Source organism: Erithacus rubecula (genome assembly GCF_903797595.1).
Source record: "Erithacus rubecula genome assembly, chromosome: 13".
Lineage (NCBI taxonomy): Eukaryota > Metazoa > Chordata > Aves > Passeriformes > Muscicapidae > Erithacus > Erithacus rubecula.
Genome location: NC_136665.1, coordinates 1874167 through 1898021, shown reverse-complemented (window position 1 = coordinate 1898021; position 23855 = coordinate 1874167). Strand labels below are relative to the sequence as shown.

Below are 23855 nucleotides of genomic sequence, written 5' to 3'. Positions count from 1 at the left end.
TGTAGCTTCAACAGAAAGAGCTGAAGATTTATTCCCTGCCCTTCATCCTTTGCTGTTTTGATTTTCATACAGCTAGGTGCGGGCTAAATCTCTTCAAAGAACTTGTTTAGCTCTGCATGTTTACTCCACCTCGTGGGGGAAAAAATAAAAAAAAAAAATCTTCAATTCAAACTTCATTTTCATGTGGCTGGGCACTCACACTTTGAGCAATTAATTTTCCATGGTACCTCTTCCCTTTTCCTTACTACTACACAAAAGTACATCTGGACATGAAAATCATCACTATTACTGAGATTCACCTCAAAGCCCAGGAGGGAATCTAGCACAAAATATTCTCCTGTGACTGCACAACAAGAAATATTCAGGAAAGTACAGTGGCAGCTGAGGCTTGTGGAACTCCCAGAATACTGAGCCTGCAGAGGAGGCAAACAGCCCTGGCTGTGGTGAGGGGGTCTTCTCCTCACAGACTCCTTGGAAGTGTGTCCCTTCAGGAAGGGAAGGCTTTTAAACCTTTGCCTTTCCTTCTTCCTGTGCTAAAATTTAAGGCTCCTCCTGAGGAAATACTGAGATACAAACAATTCTCCATTCCTCACCAAAGCTACTCAGGTGCTCGACTTATCTTCAAGAGCAAAACCAAAGGTTGTCAGAGATTTCCCATCAAAGCCTATTTGCAGATGTTATAGATAAAAACGAGATGAAGCCGAATTGAATATGATCAAAAGAAGCGATATTTATTTTGCAACCAAAGTACGGTCCTCAATAGCCACAATCAAACACAGGGACAGCGCCGAGCCCGGGGTCGGCACCGGCTGAACACACTCTGATCTGATCTCTATTGCATCAGATCCCCTAATGTTCACAAAACTTCCTTGGTCAGCTTAGCTTGTATACAGTTTTTTAGCCTGGAGTGGAGGTCTTTGTCGTTTTTTTGTTTTGTTTTGTTTTGTTTCACATATTCATGCGGTTTTCCTTTCCTGCGTTCGGATGGAGAAAACTATATTTTGGAATATGATGAATTCTGATGAAAGCTGGTTCTGGTTTTTGAGAATGTGGTATTCAGATGCAACTTGCAGGTCTTGGTTTACTGCAAACTGGCATTTAGATGTATTTTCCCACATGCCTCTGCTTATCTTCATCGTGGTGCTTATTGGGCTCTTATCGTTTGGCTGTTCTCTGGACAGAGCCATCTCCACCCGCTATGTCTATTGCTTTGCTAATCACAGCTCTTCAGCTTTTGTTGGCAGTTACAGTGCAGTGATTAAGCAATATTTGTTCCTCCCTCCGCAGATTTTGAATTTTTTTATTATTTTATTCATGCAAAGATTGATTATTATACAATAATTTACAACTTTACACGAATTACATTGTATCATATATCACACAGAGAAACCTTAACATATGGGAGCAATGATTTATTAGCCTCAGTTCACTCCAAAGAAACTCAACCCAATATTAAGCAGCGTTTTAAATGAACTTGAATTCTTTTTCCTCACATATCAGCTGCACTGGTTTGCTCCTTTTATGTCCTAGACGGAATATTAGAACGATTTGCTCTTGACAGGACTCCTTGCATGGCCCCCAGACCCGGCTCCTCACCACGCCGTGCCGGGGCTGTTACCGGAGCCTGTTGGCATCGCCTGGCTTTGGCAGCGTGTTCAGACCTTGGGCGGCGCTCAGGATGCTCGGGCAGCGCCGCGGGCCGGGCGGGCGCGATGGAGCCGCCTGAGGGCTGGGACCCCTACGGGCGGCCGGCCCGACGCACGCAGCGGCTGCTCGGCGCCCTCGCCCGCCGCTCCAGGCTGGAGCGCGGCGTGGAGAACCAGAGCGTCGTGCTGGCCGCCGGCCTGGAGCAGCAGCTGCAAGAGATCTTCCAGCGCCTGCACTGCGCCGGGCGGGCAGCATCCCCGGCGAGGAGTTCCGCACGCTGTGCCGGGTGCCGGGGCCGCAGGAGGCGGCGGAGCCGAGCGCTGCCGGGGCTGCGGGACGGGCTCTCGGCCGAGCTCACCTTCCGCCACTTCCACGCGCGGCTCCGCGGCCGCTTCAGCACCCGCACGGAGCCGCGGCTGCGCTGGGCCGGGAGAGCGAGCGCAGCGAGAGCCAGATCCGCCCGCGCAGCCGCCGCCGCCGCCGCGCCCGCCCCGCCGAGCCCGAGCGGCGGCCGCCGGGGCCCCGCTCCCGAGAGCGCTGCCAGGAGATGGTGGCGCTGGAGCGGCCCAAGGAGCGCATCGCCGAGCTGCACGAGGAGAAGGGCAGCCTGCGGGAGCTGCTGGAGGACATGCGGGCCGCCCTGCGGAGCAGCGCTGCGCGGTGCCTGGCGCTGCAGATGAGTCCGGGGCGGCTCCTGCACCGCGCTCCGGGGGCGGCTCGGGTGGCCCCGAGCGCTGCAGGAGAGATGCTGCTCCAGGAGTGTCAGTGTTTCTGACCCCTCCGCCTCCTGGCTGAGACCCAAGTTGCTCGTTCATGCTCGCCATTAACTTTTCAGCAAAGGGAGACTTTTAGGAGAAATGTATGGCGCCGGTGTGCCATTAAATCTGTTTGTGATGAGCACTGTTCAGAGTGTGGGGGAGTTCAGCTTAACAAAACCACGGGTACAAACAATGCTGCTGCTGCTACTTCTCCTGCACGTGCAGCCGCAATGTGCTGATACCAGGTGCTGGATATGCACCACTGCTGGGTTCTTCCTGAAGAAAGAAAGAACTTCTGGATTCTTACCTGCACAAGAACATGTAGTGCCTCACTCCTAAGTGCCTCAGAAATATTAGAAGTATGTTTTCTTTGGACTGTAGTGACAAGGGCTCAGAGTTGGAGCCAGTTCTGTGGGCAGGCTGATGAACGGTCTGGGGCTCCTCTGCAGAGCCCCATTAATTCTGGGGCTGGTTTCTGCTGGTTCTGCTGTGCTGGCTCCAGCAAAACACATCCACACTTAGCAGCAGTGAAATTACTCTGGCATGAAATAGTGTGGAACAGGCAGAGCAGTGAAGGGCACCATGGAGCAATTGTTCTGGCAGGTGTGACGAGTCGGATTTGGTTCTAACACAGCACTCCCAGATCTCTGCTCCACCTGTGACACTTACAGTAGAGGACTGTTCCTCTTCACAATGTCCAGCAAGGCAGGTCGAAGACACTTTGACCATTTTCATTTTAAAAACGGAAAGGAAATCAGCAGCAAACATGAAGCCACCAGTCAGAGGTCCCAGGAAGAATCAAAACAACAAAGAGGAGAGCTCCAGAACACCCCCAGGTGCTCTGAACAGAACTTCATTGGAAATATCTTTTTCAGCCCTCTGCTTGATTCCTGAGTACAGCCCATAATAATGACATTCAAGCTATGCAGGAATTTGTGCAATAACATAGAGTGAGTAGGTTGAAAATTAAATGTATAGCTAGGTGTTGAAAACTACTTACCAGAGATTGTTTCCTTGTCTCAATATTTGGCAAAGGTCAAGTAGCTTTAGTTGCTGATCAACTAGGTGTGATTTTAAAAAAGCCCAACAAAGCACCATCCACCCACTTTCAATGTTAATGAAAACACATCAATTTCTCCCTGCTTTGTGCTCCTGGTCATTACAGGTGGGACTGAGAAGAGTCATGCCAGCCATAAAGAAGAAGGATCCTGCTTCATAGGGAGTAAGAGACCATTAAGACAGAAGCACTCCCAGACCAAGTGCCTCCAAAGTGTCCTGAAGGAAATGGAGCTTGTGCACAGCTCCAGGGATGGGCAGATTGAAGAGGCCATCAGGTTCAGTCAGGAGCTGGAGAAGGAGCTGAAGAGCTCTCAGGAAGCTCTGGTCAGCCTGGAGGATTGCAACCGTAACCTGAGGATGGTGCAGGCAGGGATGAGGGGGAAAGTGGAAGAGGCCAGACACGCTGTCCTGAACAGTCTTGGCAAAGTGAAGGAGCTGGAAGTGAGAGCTAACGAGGTGCCACATCTGCAAGGATACATTCAGCAGCTGGAATCACAACTGCAGCACTACAGGTGCTACAGTCAGAGTCTGTCCAAAAGTGCCTGTGAAATCACAGTGCTGGGACACAAGGGAGTTTTAGAATCTCTGCTTGTGGCTTATTGAATGTCTCCAAAACACCTTGTAAAATGTAGCCAGAGGGAAATGAGAAGCTGCTTGTGCATTTCCTTGGCTGGGGTCTGTAGGAGATCTGGGAGTCTTCCAGGCCAAAGTAAGGGTGCAGATCTACAAGAGCTGAAGTTACCCCTCTGTTGGGGGTTGAGTGTTTTTCTATTACTGTGTCAATTTAAAGAATTTTTCCCATTAGCATGCCAATGGAGCTGGCCGGGTTACAGCCAGGACCTCTGATGACTCCAGACAAAAGGGGTCGATGGGAGTGGCTTTTGAAGGGGGATTCCTGTTTCTGGCGAGCTTGGATGAGGACGCCCCATCTCCAGCCCCTGCTGTGGAACACAGGAGAGCCAGACGGTCTGTGATCACCTGCCCTGCATCTGCCCCGTTCCAGCCTCCTGGCTCTGCGGACACAGCTGATCACCCGGACACAAACGGTGAGCGAGGAGCCGCCCGCTCCAGCCCGTTCCCACCCGAGACCAGCGTGGCTGCCCCTCGCCCCTCCGCTCCCACCTTCTCTCTGCAGATCCGGGCTTTGCTCTGTCTGCAGCACCGGGACTGAGCGCAGAGAGAGTGTGTCTGCAGCTAAAGAAGGGACTGGAACCCAGTTATCTATTCTGTTTTGTTGGTAATTTTAACAACTGCTGTTGTTTCTGCTTGTACGGTTCGATATATTAGTAAAAGAGCTGTTATTCCTACCCCCTTATCTCTGCCTCAGAGTCTTTGATTCAAACCATTTTGATACTTGGGGGGAATGGAATTAAAAGTCTCTATTTCAAAGGAAAACTTCTGCCTTTTTCGGCAGACACCTGTCCTTCAAACAGGGACAGCATCCTGCCCATTGGCTCTTCCTGTGCACCTTGGAGAGAACAGGGTAGGCGTTTCTGGCAGCTGGGCATTAGCAGTGTTTAAAACGGGGCCATGTTATGGAGCAAGCCCAGCTGAGCTAGTCTGAGAAGAGCCCAGTGCTCCTTGCTCCTCCCTGCTGACACCAGATCGTTTGTGTGGTTTTAGCATGACCTGGGCTCTGTCAGGGGTTGCTGTGTGGACATGAGACAGCAGCTCCTGTCCCGCTGGATCCCAGCAGTGCCTCGCAGCAGTGCCTGCACACACATCAGGATGCTGGCCAAGAGAGGTTCTGGAAAGTGAGGCAGCTGATTTGAAGCATTTCCAGGTGCTTACAGTTCAAGGCCAACAGTTTTCCCTCAGGATACAGCAGTCCTGAGTGTTCTCCCCAGAGCTGCCTGATGCTGCCCAGTCTTTGTGGCACCAGTTGCTTTCCTGTGGAATGTCCCGCCTCCCCCAAGAGTAAAGAGGCAGCTGGAGAAAGAGCTTGCCAGGCCACTCTTGATCCTTTCCCAGCAGTCCTGGTCAAGTGCAGAATTCCAAGCTGAGTGGGACTGTGCAAATGTGACAAGCGTGCACAGGAAGGGTTGGTGGGAAGGATGATCCAGGAACCATAGGCCTGGCAGCCTGAGCTTGCTACCAGGAAAGGCCTTGGAGCAGATCCTCCTGAGTGCCATCCCAGGGCACCTGCAGGGAACCAGGGGCTCTGCTGGAGGCTGGGAAAGCTCTGCGGAGGGATGGAGACACCTGGGGGTCCTGGCGGGCTCTTGAGGGCTTCTGTGTGGCTGTTTAGGGGGTTGGTGTTGGTGGGCATCTTGGGGAAGGAGTTGTCTGGAAGGTGAGAGGTCTAGGCTGGAACTGGAGTCAGCTTGAAGGCAGCATCTGTAGTTTGGCACAGCTTTGATTATGGAGGGCAGAAGGAATAGCTGTCTTTTTTTTCTCTTAGTGGTTGTGATTCTCCCTCAGGGCAGAACAGGGGAGAGCTGTACTTTATGATCCACTTAGATATCTGTACCAGGAGGAGGAGGATTAGCCATTTTGTAATCTACTCATTTGGGCTGATTGTGTAACACGGAGTGGACTTGCATTCCTTGCAAGCTTTCATTCCTTCATAGAATTAGGATATTATCATCTCTTCATTGAAAACCATTTGCAAACCAAAGCATGGCCTTTTTTTGCCTCTGTGTAGTGTTGTTTTGTAAAGTGACTCTTAAGGGATGATATTAAGGCTGCTGGAATGTAAGCCTGAGGCTATTGCTTCCACAATCTTAGAATTTATTTCCAAAAACACTTTAACAACTGATCCTGTAGTTGCAGAAAATGCTTCTTGTCACCCTGTTAATTGACATATTAGTACCTGAAAATATTTAAATCTTGCCATTCTGGGCATTTCAGTAAAATTCACGTGGCATCTCTGGAAGGGATGTAGAGCCCAAGGCCTCCCTCCCCTGGTAAGTTACTTTGTAACTCTGTTTTTGGTTTGAGCACAAATCAACCAACCCTCAATAGCTCGCTTTGCCAGAGTAAAAAGACCCACAGCAGCATACATTTTGAGGAAGGCTCCTGCCAATCCTGGGGAGCCCCAGTGACTCCCTTCATGAAGTTGTTTTAGCAATTGCAAGGCCAGAGCTTTTGGTATCCACTGCCTCCCATCTCTTGTCAACCAATTATTTCCTCTTTATTCCTTGTAAACCAATTATTTCCTCTTTCCTCTGCCTCGCTCTTTTTAATTACCTCAAGTTCCTCTGGTGGAAAAGACAGTTGCTCTGGCAGCAGTGCAGTTCCTGGGAGGAAGGGGAGGATCTTAGAGTTTTCTGGCAACAGTGGAGCTTTCTGAGCTTCTTCATCAGCCGATCAGTTTCCTGTTGCCTCCTGTGAGCACCTGTCTGGTGCCCCTTAATGTGGATTATTGCCGCTCCTTTTGGTAAATTCACCACTTCCAATGGGCAAGAGATTAAGTTCTTGTCAGCTAATGTGTCTCCCCTGCAGGTGAAATTTATTTATTATTGAATAAACTTCTATCTTCCCATAGCTTCCCAAATGCATGTATCACCTCATATGCATATTTGGAATCAGTAAAACATTCACTGTCTTGTCCCGGTGTAATTCACACGCACTCACAAGTGCATTCAGCTCCGCTGAGCTGACCAGGTGGGTGTTACTGTATATGGAGTTACAGAGCAGCGAATGGACACAGTAACATGGCACTCTCTTGCAGAAGAGAGCAAAGAACAGCAATATACTGAAGGGAGCCATTTCCTTAAATACGGCACTTTATGAAAACCAAAATACAGACCATTGGTCAGAGAAGGAGACGCCTCTTTTCCGAGGCTTCTCACAGATCCAGCAGGTGTTTATCTTTGTTATAATTCTTTTTCTCATGTTTATGTTAACGAAAGTGCCTCTGGACTGGGAAAAATCCTGGCCGGGGCTGGGAATGCCAGATAGGAAAAATCCTTTAAGATTCTCCCTGAGCCTGTGACAGGCCACAGGTGGGGTGTAACCTTCCCCCTTCCTTTAACTGCTTCCCATTCATGGAAGAGTATCCTGTAAATCCTTTCCCTTCTACCACCCTTGAAGACCCATCAATGACATCTGAATACAGTCATGAGCTTCTTCCTCCCTCCTCCCACTTCTTCAGGGCCCTTCAAAGAGGAGGTTATATTGAAATAGTTGAAATTCCTTTTCTGCATCTGGGAGAGCTAAGACTGGGGCAATAAAAAATGTGTATTTTAATTTTCTAAAACTTTGCACTCTTTCTGGTTTAACTTCTTTAACCAAAGAAGTTAAAGAACTATCTTTGACAAAGAAGTAAAAAAGAGGAATTATCCTGAGCAGGCTCAGGGCACTTGGGTACTGAGCAGTCCTGCTGGGGCCCCTCTCTGGGAGACCTGGGAAGGGCTGCAAGGGGTGCCCACGGTGAGGAAAGGGCAGAGGAGAAGAGCAGAGCTCCAGTGTGTCCTGACAGGGCCTGGCTGTGTCCCCTGGGGCTGGGGCAGCTGTCACGGGGCAGGGAGGCTCGGGGCTGGCAGTGGCTGCTCAGGGCTGGCTTGGGCCCGGGTCCCTGGAAGGAGCCACTGCCCAAACAGCTGCGCTGCCCCCGGGCTCTCCTCCCGGCCTTCTGGGCTTTGTTGGGTGGCACAGCCTGTGACAAGGAGGCAAAGGTGCCCCAGCTCTGGGGGAACAGAGAACGTCCTGGCTGTATCCAGCGAGCTGACAGCTCAGCAGTGGAACACAGCACGGGCTCACACTCCCTGCTGATGCCAGAAACGTGCACAGTGAAATAGGAACACATTCTCTGAATTCACTTTGATGAATCCCAAGGATTCTCATGCCACAGAATGGGCACAAGCTGTGAGTGATGGGTGCAGCATTGACACTGTTCACGGTGCCACTGTGGCATGCCCTATCTCCATACCTCTTTCCAATTAGAGGTCCTACCGAACACCTCAGGGACACCTGCACCTGTCATTTCACATCTCCATGCCCATGCCTGATGTCTCTGTCACAGCTGTGTTGCCACCTTGTTGTTTCCACCACCAAAACAAAACCCTCTCCCCCTGAAGGCACTGGCCCTGTTCTCTGCCCGGACTGAAGGTGGGTCCCTCCTGCCAGGGCAGGCCTTGGCCCAGCCCTTCTGTGTTAATAAAGAAATGGAGCTGTCAATGGAGTGTCTGGGTGGTAGCACCAGCACAGCCCACCTGGCACCAGCACTGGCTGAGCTCCATGCCCAGGAGCAGCCATGGATGCCCTCGGTGCGGGCAGGCAGGAGCCAGGCAGGGGCTGCTGTGACCAGCGGCGAGGCCTCAAGGGGCAGGGGGAGCCCGTGCTGAGATTCCCTGGGCTCAGGGCAGGACCTGGACAAAGTGGAGGGCTGGACAATCAACCACCCTGTGAAGTTCAACAAGGAAAAATTCCAGATTGTGCACATGAGATGGGGCAGCCATGGATGCATGAGCAGGCTGGAGAATGAGATTCTGGAGAGCAGCACTGTGCAAAGGAACCTGGGAATCATGGTGGATGGAAATTGCATATAGTCAGCAGTGCCCTGGCAGCCAGGGGACACATCTCTGTCCTGAGAGGCACCAGGCCCAGCATGGCCAGGCAGGCCAGGGAGGGATTGTCGCACTATGCTCTGCTCTGGGGTGGCCTCACCTCAAATATTGTCTCCAGTTTTGGGCACTGCAGTGTAAAATTTTTCAAGAGAGGGCAGTGAAGATGGTGAAGGGCCTAAGGGGAAGCTGTGTGAAGAGCAGCAGACAACTCTTTGTCTCTTCTGCCTGGTGGAGACTGATAAGAGACCTCATCGGCGTCTGCGACTTCCTCATGATGAGAAGAGGAGAGGCAGGAAATTATCTCTTTCCCTTGTCCCCACTGATAGGGAATGGCCTGAAGTTGTGTCAGGGGAGATTTAGGCTGGATATTAGAAAAAGATTTTTATCCAGAGGACAGCTGGGCACTGCTACAGGCATCCCAAGGCAGCACTGCGTTTGAGAGAACTCCAGATGCATTTGGACAATACTCTCAAGCACATGGGGTGACTCCTGAGAGTGCTCTAGTGCAGGAACAGGAGAATTCATGAGCACAGTAGGTCCATTTGTACTCAGCATATTCTGTGATTCAGTGATTGTGTTTGTTACAGTGGAGTATCTAGGCATGAATCTCTTCAAAAAAGATATCCTGGAAAACAGGGGAGCCAACAAAAGCATCTCCAGCCTCACCAGCAATGTCAGCAGGCAAAAAAAGGGTTTTGCTAAGCAAAGGCCCTTTAATAAAGCAAGATATTTATAATAAGGACAGTGCAATGTACAGATGGGGGTACACTGTGGGGGTACAGCAGAGGCCATGAGGTCAGAGCAGGCTCTGGGGTGACAGCAGGCTGAGGTCACAGCAGGCTCTGAGGTCACAGAGGTCCCAGAGCCCCGGGGTTGCACAGCACCACAGGCACCGAGCAGTCAGTCCTGGAGCACAACTGTTGCGGCAGCAGCGGCGGCGGCGGCAGTGGTGCTGACATTGGGACAGCGGTGGCAGCACAGCGGTGGCAGCAAGAGCTGCGGCACTGGCAGAGGGCAAGGCACCATGGCCCTTGCTCTGCGCCTCTTCCTCCTGCTCCTCCTGGCTGTGGCCCTGCCTGCCAGGGCTGCCCAGGCAGCTCCGTGGCCAGCGCGGGGAGCAGGTGAGCCGGCGGCCTGGCTCCCCTTTCCCGGGACAGCGCTCCCTTCTCCCCAGGAAGCGTTGGGAATGGTTTTGCATAGGGCAATAGGGAGGCTTTCCTCTGTGGGAGGGAGAGAGCCCACAGGGGCCCTGGGCTGCTCCAGCCACCCATCCAGGGATGTTGCACAGGCCATGGAAAGATTGTGTAGAGTGACCAGAGCCAGCCCAGAGCTCCCCAGGCCCCTCTGAAGATTTGGCCATGTCCATTCACATCTGGCTCACTCAGCCTTACACAACCCCCTTACAGTTCCCAGTTCCCTAAAGCAGAAGCGGTTCCCAGCACACTATGGAAAAGGTTCTTATCTGTGCTCCTTTGTAGACTGGGATGGTGACTTTGATTATTTCAAAGTGCTGGTGAATGACATTTTGAAGATCTTGGAGAATGCTCGAGGCACATTTTGAATTGCCATTTTAACTGACAGAATAATCTGTCAATCTGGCAAAATCTCTCTCGTGCAGTTTTCACTGAGGTCAAGACACAGTTGATGGATTCAGGAATCCTTGCCCTGCTCTGTTCAGGAGCCCTGGGTGATCCCAAAGGATCACTGGCAGTGGGAGGAAGGAGCATTTAGCTGTCAATGCTCTTCCCATGTGCAATGCCACCACCCCAATGACAAAAAGTTCCATCTCATTCATCCGTCCCTTTCTCCAGAACGGCACAGAGAGACAGGCCAGAAGAAATCATTCCCCGGAGAAAGCAGTGGCTCATTGGCAGCCTCTGCTGCAGGAATGGAGGCGATTCCAGGCACAGTGACAGGAGGTAATTGCTGTGCCTCTGGGCCTGAGCCCTGCTGAGCCTTGAGCTGCCATCTCTGCTGCTGGGCAGAGCGGGCACAGCCCGCACAAGAGCGGCACAGCCCAGAGGAATTATTCCGAGCAGGCTCAGGGCACTCGGCTACTGAGCAGTCCTGCTGGGCTCCCTCTGTGGGAGACACTGCCCAAAACCTGGGAGGGGTTGCAAGGGGTGCCCAAGGTGGGGAAAGGGCAGAGGGGGAGATCAGGGCTCCAGTGTGTCCTGACAGGGCCTGACTGTGTTCCCTGGGGCTGGGAGAGCTGTTTCAGAGGACAGAGAGATGGAGAGATGGACGGAGGGAGGGAGGGAGGGAGGGAGGGAGGGAGGGAGGGAGGGAGGGAGGGAGGGAAAGGGGGAGGGAAAGAGGGAGGGAAAGAGGGAGGGAAAGAGGGAGGGAAAGAGGGAGGGAAAGAGGGAGGGAAAGAGGGAGGGAGGGAACTATGTCTGGGGCACTGCTTGCTGCAGTTTTCCCCAGTGCTTCAGCAAGACTTTCCCTGTGGGACTTAGAGAACCCCACAGACCATGGGCTTCTCCAGCCACCCCTCCAGCGATGTTGCACAGAGCATGGAAAGAGTGTAGAACATGACCAGAGCTAGTCCAAAGCGCCCCAGACTCCTCTGGAGATTTGACCATGTCCATTGAGATCAGGCCCCCACAGCCATACCTGACTCCCTTGCAGAGCCCAGGTCGCTAAGGCAGAACGGGATCCCAGCACAGCATGGAAATGCTTCTGATCTGTGCTCCCTTCCAGATTTGGATCACAATTTGGATTATTTGGAATTGCTGGTGAATGACATTTTGAAGAACTTGGAGAATGCTCGAGGCTGGTTTTGGATTTCCCTTTTTACTGACAGACTAATCTGTTCAGCTGGCAAAAGCTCACTCATGAAGTTTTTTTTTATGCCAAGTCAGGGTTGATGGATTCAGGAAACCTTGCCCAGCTCCCTTCAGGAGCCCTGGGTGATCCCACAGGATCACTGAGATTGGGAGGAAGGAGCATTTAGCTGCCAATCCTCTTTCCATGTGCAATGCCAGTGTCTCTCTGTGCATCCACACAGAAGATCAAGGGAGGGAAGGGAAGGGCCCAGGGCTGTGCTCCAGGGCTGTGCCTTGTGTGCCTCCTTTGCCAGCCCCAGGCAGCATGAGGATTTCCTGCAGTGCTGGGAGCTCTTCTGTCCTGCCTTTCTTTGCAGATGGAACTGCTGGGGATGGTGATCTGGCTTTCCAACCCACATTCAGGGAACAGCCCCTGGGAGCTGGTGAGGGTAGGTGAAGGCCTTTCCCCCTGGGGGAGCTCCCAGCTCAGAGCCCAAAGCTTGGCCAGGGGGGCATCGCTGCAGGTGCCAGGACAGAGCCGTGCTCGTGTGTGCCCTGGCCCTGTGCAATCCCCTCACTGCTCCTGCAGCTCAGTGCTGCCCAGGCAGAGCAGCAGGGATGAGAGGAGCTTCTGTGGCTTTTGGTATACAGGTGTGTCTGCAGGAAATATTTTCCCCAGTCCTTTACTGGTTGGTACACACAAGCCCAACTGCCGTTGCAGGGGTGAGTAGTGTGTCCCTGCTGACCCCACAGGCTGAGAGCTGCTTCTGTGGGATCCACTCATGGGAAATGGAACTAAATTCTTTTAAGATCCTCTAAAACGGAAGAAGAAAACCACAGGAGAGGAGGAATCACATGAGTCAAATGATGTCTTGAAAGACATTGTGAAGGAACTGCAGAGAGACTGTGGTGGGTGCATTTCCCCCAGCCTTCTCCTGACACTCAGCAGCCGGGGGCTTTCTCTGCACATCTGGACACGCCGTGCCCAGCACAGCGGGAAGGGATCCATGGCAGCCTCGCTGCCCCGCTGCTGCTGTCACACCCTGCAGGGCTGTTTCCCAGCCTGGCCTGGCTGCAGCTTCTCCCCAGCCTCTGCAGGAAGGCCTTTGCCATCAGCTCACAGGGAGCCCAAAGTGCCCCAGGGGTTATGCATACCCTGAGATCCCCTGAAATTTTCTCATCTTGATATAGATCAGAAGAGGTGGTGATGAGGACAAGAAAGAGCCCTGTCACAGCCTCAAGTTTCTGGGCCTTTTCTTGATCCTTATCCATGTCTATGACAAGTATTGCCTCCTGCCGAGGCCTCTTCTCTGATATGTAAAGGTTCCATCTCATGCAGCTGTACCACTTCCTCTCTCAAGGGATGGACAGAGAGGCTTTATGGAACGCAGCATTTGCTGCAGGAAGGGAGGCAATGCCAGGCCCAGCCACAGGCACAGGAGGTAATTGCTGTGCCAGGCTCAGCCCTCTCCCTTGCACGGCCCAGCAGCAGCCAAAGCTGGAGGTGCCTCTGTTTCCAGGCCTCTGGAGCTCGTTCCCAGCCCCTGGGCAAGGGGACTCATGCACCCAGGTCCCTCCTGCTGCAGCTGCTCCCGGAGCTGCCCTGAGTGCCCAGAGGCCCAAGGCACAGGAGCAGCCCCGAGCAGGAGCCCTGCCATGAGCCCAGGGCCACAGCCAGCCCTGGCTCCCGACTGGGCAGGGGCTGCACTGGGTCCTGACAGGGCCTGGCTGTGTCCCCTGGGGCTGGGGCAGCTGTCACGGGGCAGGGAGGCTCGGGGCTGGCAGTGGCTGCTCAGGGCTGGCTTGGGCCCGGGTCCCTGGAAGGAGCCACTGCCCAAGCAGCTGCGCTGCCCCCGGGCTCTCCTCCCGGCCTTCTGGGCTTTGTTGGGTGGCACAGCCTGTGCCAAGGGGGCCAAGGTGCCCCAGGCCCAGCTCTGGGGGAACAGAGAGCGTCCTGGCTGTATCCAGCGAGCTGCCAGCTCTGCAGTGGAACACAGCACGGGCTCAGACACTCCATTGCTCCCACAGATGCAGATGGCACCTCTACACGTGTTCCCCTTTCCAGAAGGGTATTGGAAATGTTTTTTGTAAAGATACATGGTGCTGGCTGACGTTATTGGTAGTACTGCTTTCTTTGGAGCTTGTCATCATTTTATCCTCCTATGGAGCTTGGCTTCGCTGGAAGAGAAACCGATGAGTGTTTTGTTGCTCTCCCCCTCAAACAGATTCATTTTCTGGCAGCTGTAGACAGGAAACATTGCCACTGAGGCTGCTGTGGAGTTGTGCACGGTCAGTGGTTGTCCACATAACTCTGCTGAGGGTTCTGCTGCTGCCCAGTGCTTTCATTGGCCTCCCAATTGCTGGGCCTTGTCCTGGGGAGCCGCTGGGGCTGCAGCCAGTGCTGGCTCCCGCTGAGGCTGCGTGGCCAAGAGCAGCCCCAGGAGCAGTGGGCAGAGGCAGAGCAAGGTGGGGAGGAGAAAGAGCGGGGACCAGATTGCCCTTGAGAGGCAGAGGCGCTCTGGGGCTGCTCCTGGCCAGGGACCCTGCCCAGAGCCATCCCCTGCTGGCCGGGGCCTTGAGGGGCAGCTGTCCAGCTGGGCCAAGCTGTGCCAGCAGCTCCAGCCGTGCTGGGGAGCCTTGCCAGCTCTGGGCCCTGCTGGGCACGAGGCTCCCTGTGTGCCAGGGGCAGCTGGGGCCTCAGACACTGCTCTCTCCACAGGCGTGTCCCCGCAGAATCAGGAGACCAGACAAAGCCATCAGTTGGAGACACTATGACCTGTCAGCCGCCATCCTCAAGCCAGTGTTCATTGTCCCTTTCAGAGGTGCCTTACCAGCTTGTTGCTCTGCCAGTATCACCACCCGAAACAGAACCCTCTGTCTCCAAAGATGCTTGTGTCCAACCAGGACTGAAGGTGGCCCCCTCCTGCCAGGGAGGGGCTTGACTCCAGCAACACCTTTGGGCTTCAGCTCTGGTGTCTGGGTGGTACCACCAGCACTGGCAGAGCTCCTTGTCTGGCACAGCCAGGGCTGGGCAGGTGCCTGGCACCGTGTTCCTGGGACCAGCAGCTACTATGTTTGTTTTTCATTTTGCTAGATTTAGGAATAATTTTCACAGAAAGAAATCCCAAAAATATTTCTTCACTTTTTCCCTAGTACTTTAGGATTTTTCAAAGTAATTCTAGAATTCTGAAAAGCTTCAAACATTTTTACACTTGTAGAATAAAAAATAAAATTGCATTTAATTGCTACTCTTTACTCTCGGAAGTAAGACACCTTCAAGACACCCAACCTACTGCAGAGTCTCTTTTCCCACTGGAGATTTTTAGCTAGTCACAACCAAATTATGCAAAACCCTTTCTGAGATATTTTCTAGGATATCTGACAAGCTCATCTCTTTGTCTTCAGAGGGAGACTTTGAGCACAGTGGGAATTTCTGAAAGGACTCCCTCAGTTCTAGAGCAGGGGGTTCTCTGAGCTTCCTGCCACTTTGCTCTGCCTCGATCCTGCCCTGAACCCTTTCCTGCAGGTGATGTGGGGCAATGGAAGTGCTGTAAAACACAACAGCTCTGCCACACCCATTCAGCAACATTGGAGAAGCTTTATGGCCTTGTTTAAATTAGGCTGTTGGCTTCTCTAAACACAAGTTTTGTTTTTGAATAATATGTTTCACCCAGCACCGGAACTGATGCTCCCTTTCTTGTGGAGGCTAAACTCGCACGGGCTTTAAAACCTTTCTGGCCAGCATAAGGCCTGGAAAACCATTTCATGGAGCCATTTAGTATTGAAAGTAACCCAATCTATGTGTCAAAAGAAATGCTGGAGCCCACTAGAGTATCCATCCAGGGCATATCTTTCTCCCACCCCCACCTCTTCCTCCATGACTTCCAAACAGCACCTTTGACAGTTCTTTTCTCCAGAAGCCAAGCCATACATTTTATCTGGGGGAGAAAAAAAAAGTATATGGTCTATGATATCCTCATGATCATCACAAGGAACTGCAAATTAGTTAAATGACATCAACAGCTCAGACTATGGAGTTACTTCTCAGAGTGCAACACTGGCTTTACTATCTCTTGAAACTGCAGATGTGCTACAGTCTTTAAAATCAGTTTGATGCAGACGTAAATTTGGAGTCAAGCACAGCAAAAATCAAATATAGGTGCCTGGATAATTTTCCCTGGTGTGCAAATATTCATGGTATTGCAGTAATTAGTGGAGACTCAGGGCATGACAGGTGCCCACTGACCTCACAGCTCCTGCCCCTTCACAGCCACTGACTCTCAGAGAGCAGCCCCAGCCCTGCACTGCTGTTCCAGAAACACAAACACAGGGAATGCTGTCTGGCATGAAAGGGGAAACAGAGGTCAGCTTTTCGGTGCTCCATTCCCTTGCCTTAAAATTCTTACATATTACTTTTGATTTAAAATCCCACAGAGTTTACTTTTTTTTTTTTTTTTTTTTTTTACTTGGGTGTAAAGGAAGAAAACACAGTGTGATCCTTGGGATGGGAAAGGGAAAAGAAGGGTTATCCCTAAAAAGAACAAACAAGATGCTTCAGCTGATGTAGTTGGGAAGTGAGGGGCTGCGAGCTTTAGATTTCCTCTGAGCATTTCATGTCACTCATTCAGACAAACTATGTCTTTAATAAAAACCAAACCCTGGCCCTCTGATAAAAGCCTGATTTCAGTTGTGACCAAGATAAATGCAGACATGGAACAGAAAACAGTGTTGGTGTTAGACTCAGCTAAATCACCTAAAAGCAAAACCCTCACAGTTATTGTAGCCACTTGGGAATATGTCTCTTAACTTAGAATTAAATAATGAAAAATGTCTCTTTTCCTAAAAAGACAGCTATATTGTTATGTAATAAAGAGCAGATGTCAAAAAGGATTTCAAAGACTTGGTAAAAAAAAACATTAGGAAAACTGCATTGCTCTCCCTGACTTTGCCAGAGCTGCTCCAGCCCCTCCAGCAAACATGATGTACATGTGTTGTCACTTTGCTTTAATTTGGGAGCACAGTCCCTGGGAGCTCCGGCATGTCCTGAGCAGGGAATCTCTTCCCAGCAGCAGGGAATTTCCTGGAGCGCAACTGGCAAAGGGCCAGCTCTTCTGAGGGGGGATGGCAGGCCAGATGTGATGGGAAACTCATCCCAAGGGATAAAGCATGAGCAGAGCCGCGTGCAGGGGACAGGGCCGGACATGCACGGGCTCTGGGCAGCCCCAGCTCTGCTCCTCCTCATCCTGCAGGGACACTGGGGGCTGGGGCAGGAGCCAGGACACTCCCACGGAGAACCAGGGGCGGGATCCTCAGCACATGTGCCACAGCAGCCTTGCTCGGGCTTCAAGGAGCGTCCAGTCCAGTTTGCCCTGCTGAGCAACCAGCTCTTTTCTTCAAGTGTTTAAACCTCAACACTGGGTTCAAGGCTCATGTGCTATTTTATTAGAGCACAGACTTGCAGCCAACTGTTTATCTGGTGTCTGGCTTAACTGCTGATAAAGACTTGGCTGATGTTTGTATAATCTGCCATTAATAAATACAATTTATGACAGTCTCAGGCAAAGACACAACCACTGCTGGCTCTGTTAATGGTGTGTGCAGCACTGGCCAGGAATTTGGTCTGAACAGAGACAAGTCTTAATTCATTTCTTGTCTTAATTGCTTGTACTTTAATACAACACAATACTGCACTTAATAATCCCAGTGCCGTGTCTAAAGCAAACTCTGGCTGCAGTAACCACACTCCAGCCCAGTGGCAAACCCTGAACATGGCAAGATGTAAGTCTGTAAGTCTGAGTTTCACTCTGCTCACCAGGAGTAGCTCTGAGGTGCAGCAGGACAGAGCACAGCTCATAAACACCTTCTCAGGACTGGAGGCATGGAGATCAGACACAAACAAAACCTCTCACACTGGGCACTCCAGAACTTGTCTGCTGCCCCCTCACCCTTGTCCTTGTGCTTCCCCTTTGCCCAAGCCCAGCTCAGGGCCAGCCCCAGCCCCAGATGGTGAGCACCCCGCTGCAAACTCTGCAAGGACAAACACATGCCAGCTACAAAACAAAATATACAGGAACAACTTTAGCTTCCATTCATGCCTGACCTGACAAAATTAATTAAAGGAAATAAATTGATTTGGCAAATTCTGGCATATTGAAAATCAGCATAATGCAAAGGTGAGGCCCTGGCACAGGATGCCCAGAGCAGCTGTGGCTGCCCCATTGCTGGCGGTGTCCAAGGCCAGGTTGGTAAGGGCTTGGAGCAGCCTGGGACAGTGAAAGGAGTTCCTGCCATGGCACTGGTAGGATTTAAGGTCCCTTCCAACACAAACCATTCTGAGATTCTGTTATTCTATAGCGCATTACATTTAATAGGTTTTAAATTTACACTTGCAATTAATGTAGTGTGTACAAACCTGATCCTTATGGAAGCTGTACATATTTAAAAGAACCTATATTTAAATGTGCATATACTTTATAATTTCAATTCATCCTTTGAAAAATTCCATGGCCCTATCTGAAAGCCAAGAGACATTTCTTTTCAAGATCTGTGATGAATGAGATCCAGACTTGGGACTGTTTCGTAAAGTATCATCCATGCCAAAATCCTCATCCAAAGAGAAATTCCAAGAACAATTATGAGGATTCTAACTATCAAATACCTAGTTCTGCTTTATTTAAAGCAAAAGAGAAATCTATAAATGCATAGATAAACCACTTAAAAATTATAAGTCAAAAGATATTAAAAGACAGACACCTACAATAATTTCTAAAATATTACTAAATGAGTGATTTTTGGTTGATATTTTCAGCATCTAAACAATACCACTGTGATTTAGTGCTAAAGGATCCCAATGTGTTTACTCATGTTAACTTGGAATTTAATAATCAGAGTTTAAATCCTCTAGACCCCGACCTCCACATGCCCAGCTCCAGCCATTCCCTGGGTGCTGTCCCTTTCCCAGGGAGCAGAGATCAGAGCTGCAGCCCCGGGGAGCTCTGACCTCAATCTTCCTGCTCCAGCTGAGCAAACCAAGTGCCCTCAGCTGCTCCTCATGTGCTTTCCCATCCAGACCCTCCACCAGCCAAAGCTAAGCTCTGAGTTTTACATGGTCTTCCAGGGTTGCTCTGCTGCCCTCGAGGCACTGAGCAAGGAGCTCAGGTGTTCACTGACACCTGGGGCAGGGCAGCACAGCTGCCTTTGGGCACCAATTCAGCTCAAAGCAGAACCTGAGCACATGGCACCACTGTCACAGTGACAGTGCAAAATGCAAAAATCCATTTCATCCAAGATGAAGTTGTTATATATGTGATTCGTGCTAATTAAATTGCAACAATATTGGCAAAACTGTGGCCTCATAATTAATCAAAAATTGTATTTAATTACTATAAAGCAAAAAGAGATAAAGGAAATGATTAAACAAAGCAGAAAAATCATCTGCCAGATGCTAGGTGGGAGGCAGGATAGGAGGAGTATAGGTCTAAGAACAAGTGTCTAGAAATAGGATTTCGACCTTGAAGTGGGCCAAATTGGGATGATTCCAAAGCGTTGGTCACTGGGCTGAGGACTCTTGTAGGAATATATATTGATTATATAACTCTAAGCTCAGTGCCCCTGCGCCACCTGAGAGGTCAAACAGCGAACACGGAGGAAGACCCAGAGCCTTCATCAGAAACAAGACCCCGAAAGGAGAGACCCCTGATCACTAGTGGCACATGCAACACAACACAGTGACCTAGATTTGAGGGATAGAAACTAGGAGGAGCTTTCTAGAAGATTCTGTATTAATATGTATTAGTAAACAGTATATAAATGAGATTTCAGCTTGACTGATTTGGTAAGTAGTGAGAGGAAAGGCCTTACCCCAGTCAGGGATCTCCCGGTCAGTTTTGCTTATGCTTTATTCAACTGAACCATTGGACCTCTGTTATACTGAAATTGCTGCTGAACATTGTATTTACTCAAATTTATCTAACTGATATATTTTAATTGTATTCATTTATATACAATTGCTATTATAAATAAATTACTGCTAAATTTAACTTTGTGCTTTGATTAATTGGACAAAATCGAACACATGCAATAGTCATTTATAACAAAGTTAAGGTAACCCCCATCATTTGCATTTTACACTTGCAGTGATTCATTTCCCCAGCAATAACGGGGCACTGTCCTCAGGCACCTCCTGCACAGCCCTTGGCAACTCAGGGCAGGTGTGCTTCAATGAGCCACCGAGGTGCTTAACATGCACTAAAATAAGCCCAGAGTGACCAAATATTTTCAGAAATTTCAGTCCCAGCCAACACATTCTGATGTCTCACTTGCAAGGTTAGAACTTTTACTTTCTTTAAGAAGCCACGAGGACACAGAGACCAGTGTGAGCACAGTGCTGCTGCAGGAACAGGACAGGCATGGACAAGCCTTCACCACATGGAGAAGCTGCTGGGAGGCCCAGAATGTGCAATGTTCTAACTCTGCTTCCCAAGATTGTCTTGAAATAAAAGAACATAAAAACGTTGTACCTGTTCAAAAGAACATTCTCAGCAGTGGAGACTGCTGAAACCAGCTCAAATGGAGCACATCTTGAATGAGTGGGGTCTAGGGGATCCAGCACATCATAGAGTCATAAATGCTGAGTGTACTGAGACTCCATGGAACACCAGTGCCCTTTTTTACTATAAAACTACTGTATTATCTGTGGTTTGGGGTGAGTAAACAAAGGAAGAGGTTTTTGGTTCCACATGAAAATCACACTGTCTTTTCAGCTGAAAATGAGTCCTTGAACAATTTATTGGACTATCTCTGAACAACTTAATCCAAAGTGACAAAGCCAAGAAAGGTCTGGGGGGGACCTCAGCCAGCTTCAGACCAGAGCACAGCAGCACTGCAGGTCTTACCTTGGGCAAAGTGAACCTTTCTGTATTTTCCCCAGGAAAGTCAAAGTCCATAATAAGACCAGCTGTACACAGTTCTTCCAAAGGTTTGCTGTACTGAAGTGAGACATTATCGAATCCCAGTCAGCATGGTCACCACAACATGACTAACTCAGGGGTTTTTAGGATCTTCTGTCTTGTCCACAATGTTTTGATTTAGGCCAAGTACACTTCTGAAAGCACAGCTCATTTCTGCTTCAGCCCAGATTTAAGTGACTGGATCCTGGACATACTATCCTGGGTTAAGTTGGTTTAAAATACTGTAATTAACAGAATGAGACTAAATAAATAGTGTAACTAAATTAATCTGTAATTAATTAACTGATACTCAGTGTAACTGAATTAATGTAACATATAGTAAAACAAGAGCATGTAACACAAATGTTGTTTAAAACCAGAGGGATGGAAATTGTTTTAATCAGGCCTCTCTACCTAGAGAATGTCATCCAGCACATATAACAAAAACTCTCAGCTCATTGCAAAGTTGGTGGATTTCCAAGCAATAAGGATTGTGATACATGAAGACACGTTACTAGGAAACTTGATGAAATGCTAGAGTTGAGAGAAAATTTTTTTGACCTAGTGGGAGTCCTGGAATTTCTCAGAGCATTGCGTATTTCAAGCTGCATCTTAGCCAAAAGCAGCAGGCCAGCCTTCAGCATTAAACTGTTCTCCAGAGCACTTAGAGCCTCCACAGTGGAGACAGAAAACCTAATCCCATTTTAATTGAGCCACATCAGACTTCCAAATTCAACAGCATTCAAGAGATATTTACGCCAATTACGATACAAACCCACTAGGCCCTTCTGCGTAAGCAAGGAACTCAGCAAGGACAGACTGGAGGGTTTGAGTGTGACCATGCCCACAGTGCCAACACTCCATCTGACAGCATCCCCACGGAGACGCTCGCTGGCATCGCCTTCTCCTCGGGCACTGCATTTCCCACTCCAAGGTTATGCAACCCCACCAAAGCAAATGGGATTCTCATCAGCTGCCTGGAAACACTGGTCATCTTTCCCACTGCTGCATTTTTTCACTCTTCCCTGCAGGGAGAGCACGATGATGGTGAGATTGCCACAGGGCCAGAGAGGAGATTTCCTGGAAATAAGCCTGGCCACACAATTATGTTGCATAATGGGATGGACCAAGAAAGGGCCCATGAAAGGATTTACACCGTAGCTCAGCACTTGTTAAACTGAGCACTTATGGATTGCTCATTGCAGATCACTTTATCTGTTGTAAATGCATTAAAATTTCAAACAACTTCATTTTAATGCCACATCTCTTAGCACATTACTGTACCTGTTCAGTAAGCCTGCAGTGTGTTATGAGATGATGCTAATCCAGGACTGCACATTCCTGACAGGATCATCCTTAGAAACTTCTGCCTGCTCCTGCCATAGCCCACAGAAAGACATTTCTGACTCTCAGCACACAGATCAGCCCACGGAGCTGAGGAACACTTTGGTGGGAGCAAGTTTTAAGTGGGTCACTGGAAATTGAACATCTGCTTCAATACGATGTAAATGAGTCTCCCAAATTCAAAATCCAACTGGACTGAACCATACCTTGTACAAACCAGGAGAAAACCTGTCTGAAACCAGTCCTGCTGACTCCTGGCAATCACTGCCAGCAGGACTCTTCCCTGTGGGCTCCAGCTGTTTACAGCTGCAGTTGGTGATCCTAAGCAGAGCCCAGGACTGCTCCACAAGGAGCAGCTCGCTGGCCACAAATGCCCTTTGCATCTCCTTCACACTTTTAACACCCCAAGCAGCACCCAAAGATCTTTTTTGCTTCAGGTTTACGAGATGTAAAGGCAGCAGGGATAATTATTGCTTTAGCTGTATTTATTCCAAGCGCTGATTGCACCCAGGAATGATTGTGCACCATTGTCCTTGTACTCTTCCCTCAAAGGTTCTTCCTGGTTATTTCCATGTTTAGTGATACACAGAGAGCTCAAGATGCATTTCACAATATCAGAAAAACCAAAATGGCCTTTTCCTGCCACATGTGTGTGCGAGGTGAGGGTGAAAAGATGTATGACATACTGAACCTCATGCACTTCAAGGCCAGGCTGGGACAGTGCAAGGTGTCCCTGCCCACGACAACAGGTGGGACTAGAGGAGCACTGAGGTCCTTCCAACCCAAACCATTCTGGGATTCTGCAATTTCAAGCAGTGTCCCACAGCTCAAAAGCAGAAACACTGATTATATTGCCCCTCAATTCTCTGCTGAAGAAAAAGGTATGGGTTTGTCCAAGACTAATACTCACAACTGCTCTGACAGTGAAGCACCCACACACCCAATTCAAATTCTGATAATTTTTTTCATGAGTTTGACAAAGGCTTCTATCTCTTATTCTAAGCTCATTTACAAAGCCGTTAGAAAAAGGAAAAGTGCAATCCTCCTCTCAGTGACTAATGGAACCATGCCCTGTAGGTAGCAGGTGACTTTAAGACACCCACCTTTGCCCTCAGCTGCTTTGCCAGGGGTTGAGAGGGAATTTGTTTCCCTGATCATCATAGGACTAAGTTTAAAGGAAATTTATCATTTGCTTCAAGCAGAGCATTCCTATTTCCTCTATGGAAATGGAAACACTAAATCATACATTTTTCTCACATACTGTATCTTGAGAAGTCTGCATTCTTTCATGTCTCAGGCCCAAACGTTCCCACAGCGAAAGCTGGATATGAAAGTATTCAACTCTTAAAGCACTCCCACCTCCAGCAACCCAAAAGACACCCCAGTTCTGCTTGCAGCTTTGTTCATCCAATATAAATAGCTCGGGCTCCTCATTGGAGATTTATTATCTTAATGTGCTCATTTCATTGTTGGCCTTGGCAGACATGTCCAGTTTTAGAGTGAAAGACAGCAAAACTTGACAAACCTTAAATCCCAGTGTTGCAGAATTCTATTAGGCAACAACAGATGGAAAAGATAATTAGCTGACAACTCAACCATGCTTCATTAGGAACCTTATTCTTATCACACACATTCTCTACCAGATTTTATCTTCAGGACAATGAAGGCTATTGTTTGCCTTGAACTGGCAAAAAGCAAGGCAAGCTCACACAACCTGAAGAAGGAACAAGCCTGTATTCTTCTCTAAATTCAATCCTGTGCTTACATACTAGGGAGTTCCAGCTGTAAACTGGCCTGGGAATGCTGGGTCCAGGTTATTTG

General features: G+C 49.6%; 1 protein-coding gene, 1 long non-coding RNA gene and 1 pseudogene across 3 annotated transcripts in view; 2 read left to right on the top strand and 1 right to left on the bottom strand.

The window, feature by feature from the left end:
* The window catches only part of LOC306807319 (uncharacterized protein), a 180597-nt gene that overhangs the window by 110416 nt on the left and 46326 nt on the right, over nt 1-23855 (top strand). Inside the window, exon 15 of the mRNA XM_079316784.1 lies at nt 13104-13184. Coding sequence (XP_079172910.1) covers nt 13104-13184 — 81 coding nt within the window. The remainder of the gene's footprint in view (nt 1-13103; nt 13185-23855) is intronic.
* The window catches only part of LOC306807336, a 186822-nt gene that overhangs the window by 130053 nt on the left and 32914 nt on the right, over nt 1-23855 (bottom strand). The gene's annotated exons all lie outside the window — the stretch shown is intronic.
* On the top strand, nt 1671-2429 carry LOC306807330 (EF-hand and coiled-coil domain-containing protein 1 pseudogene; annotated as a pseudogene). The gene has a single exon. The product of its transcript is annotated as an EF-hand and coiled-coil domain-containing protein 1 pseudogene (transcript).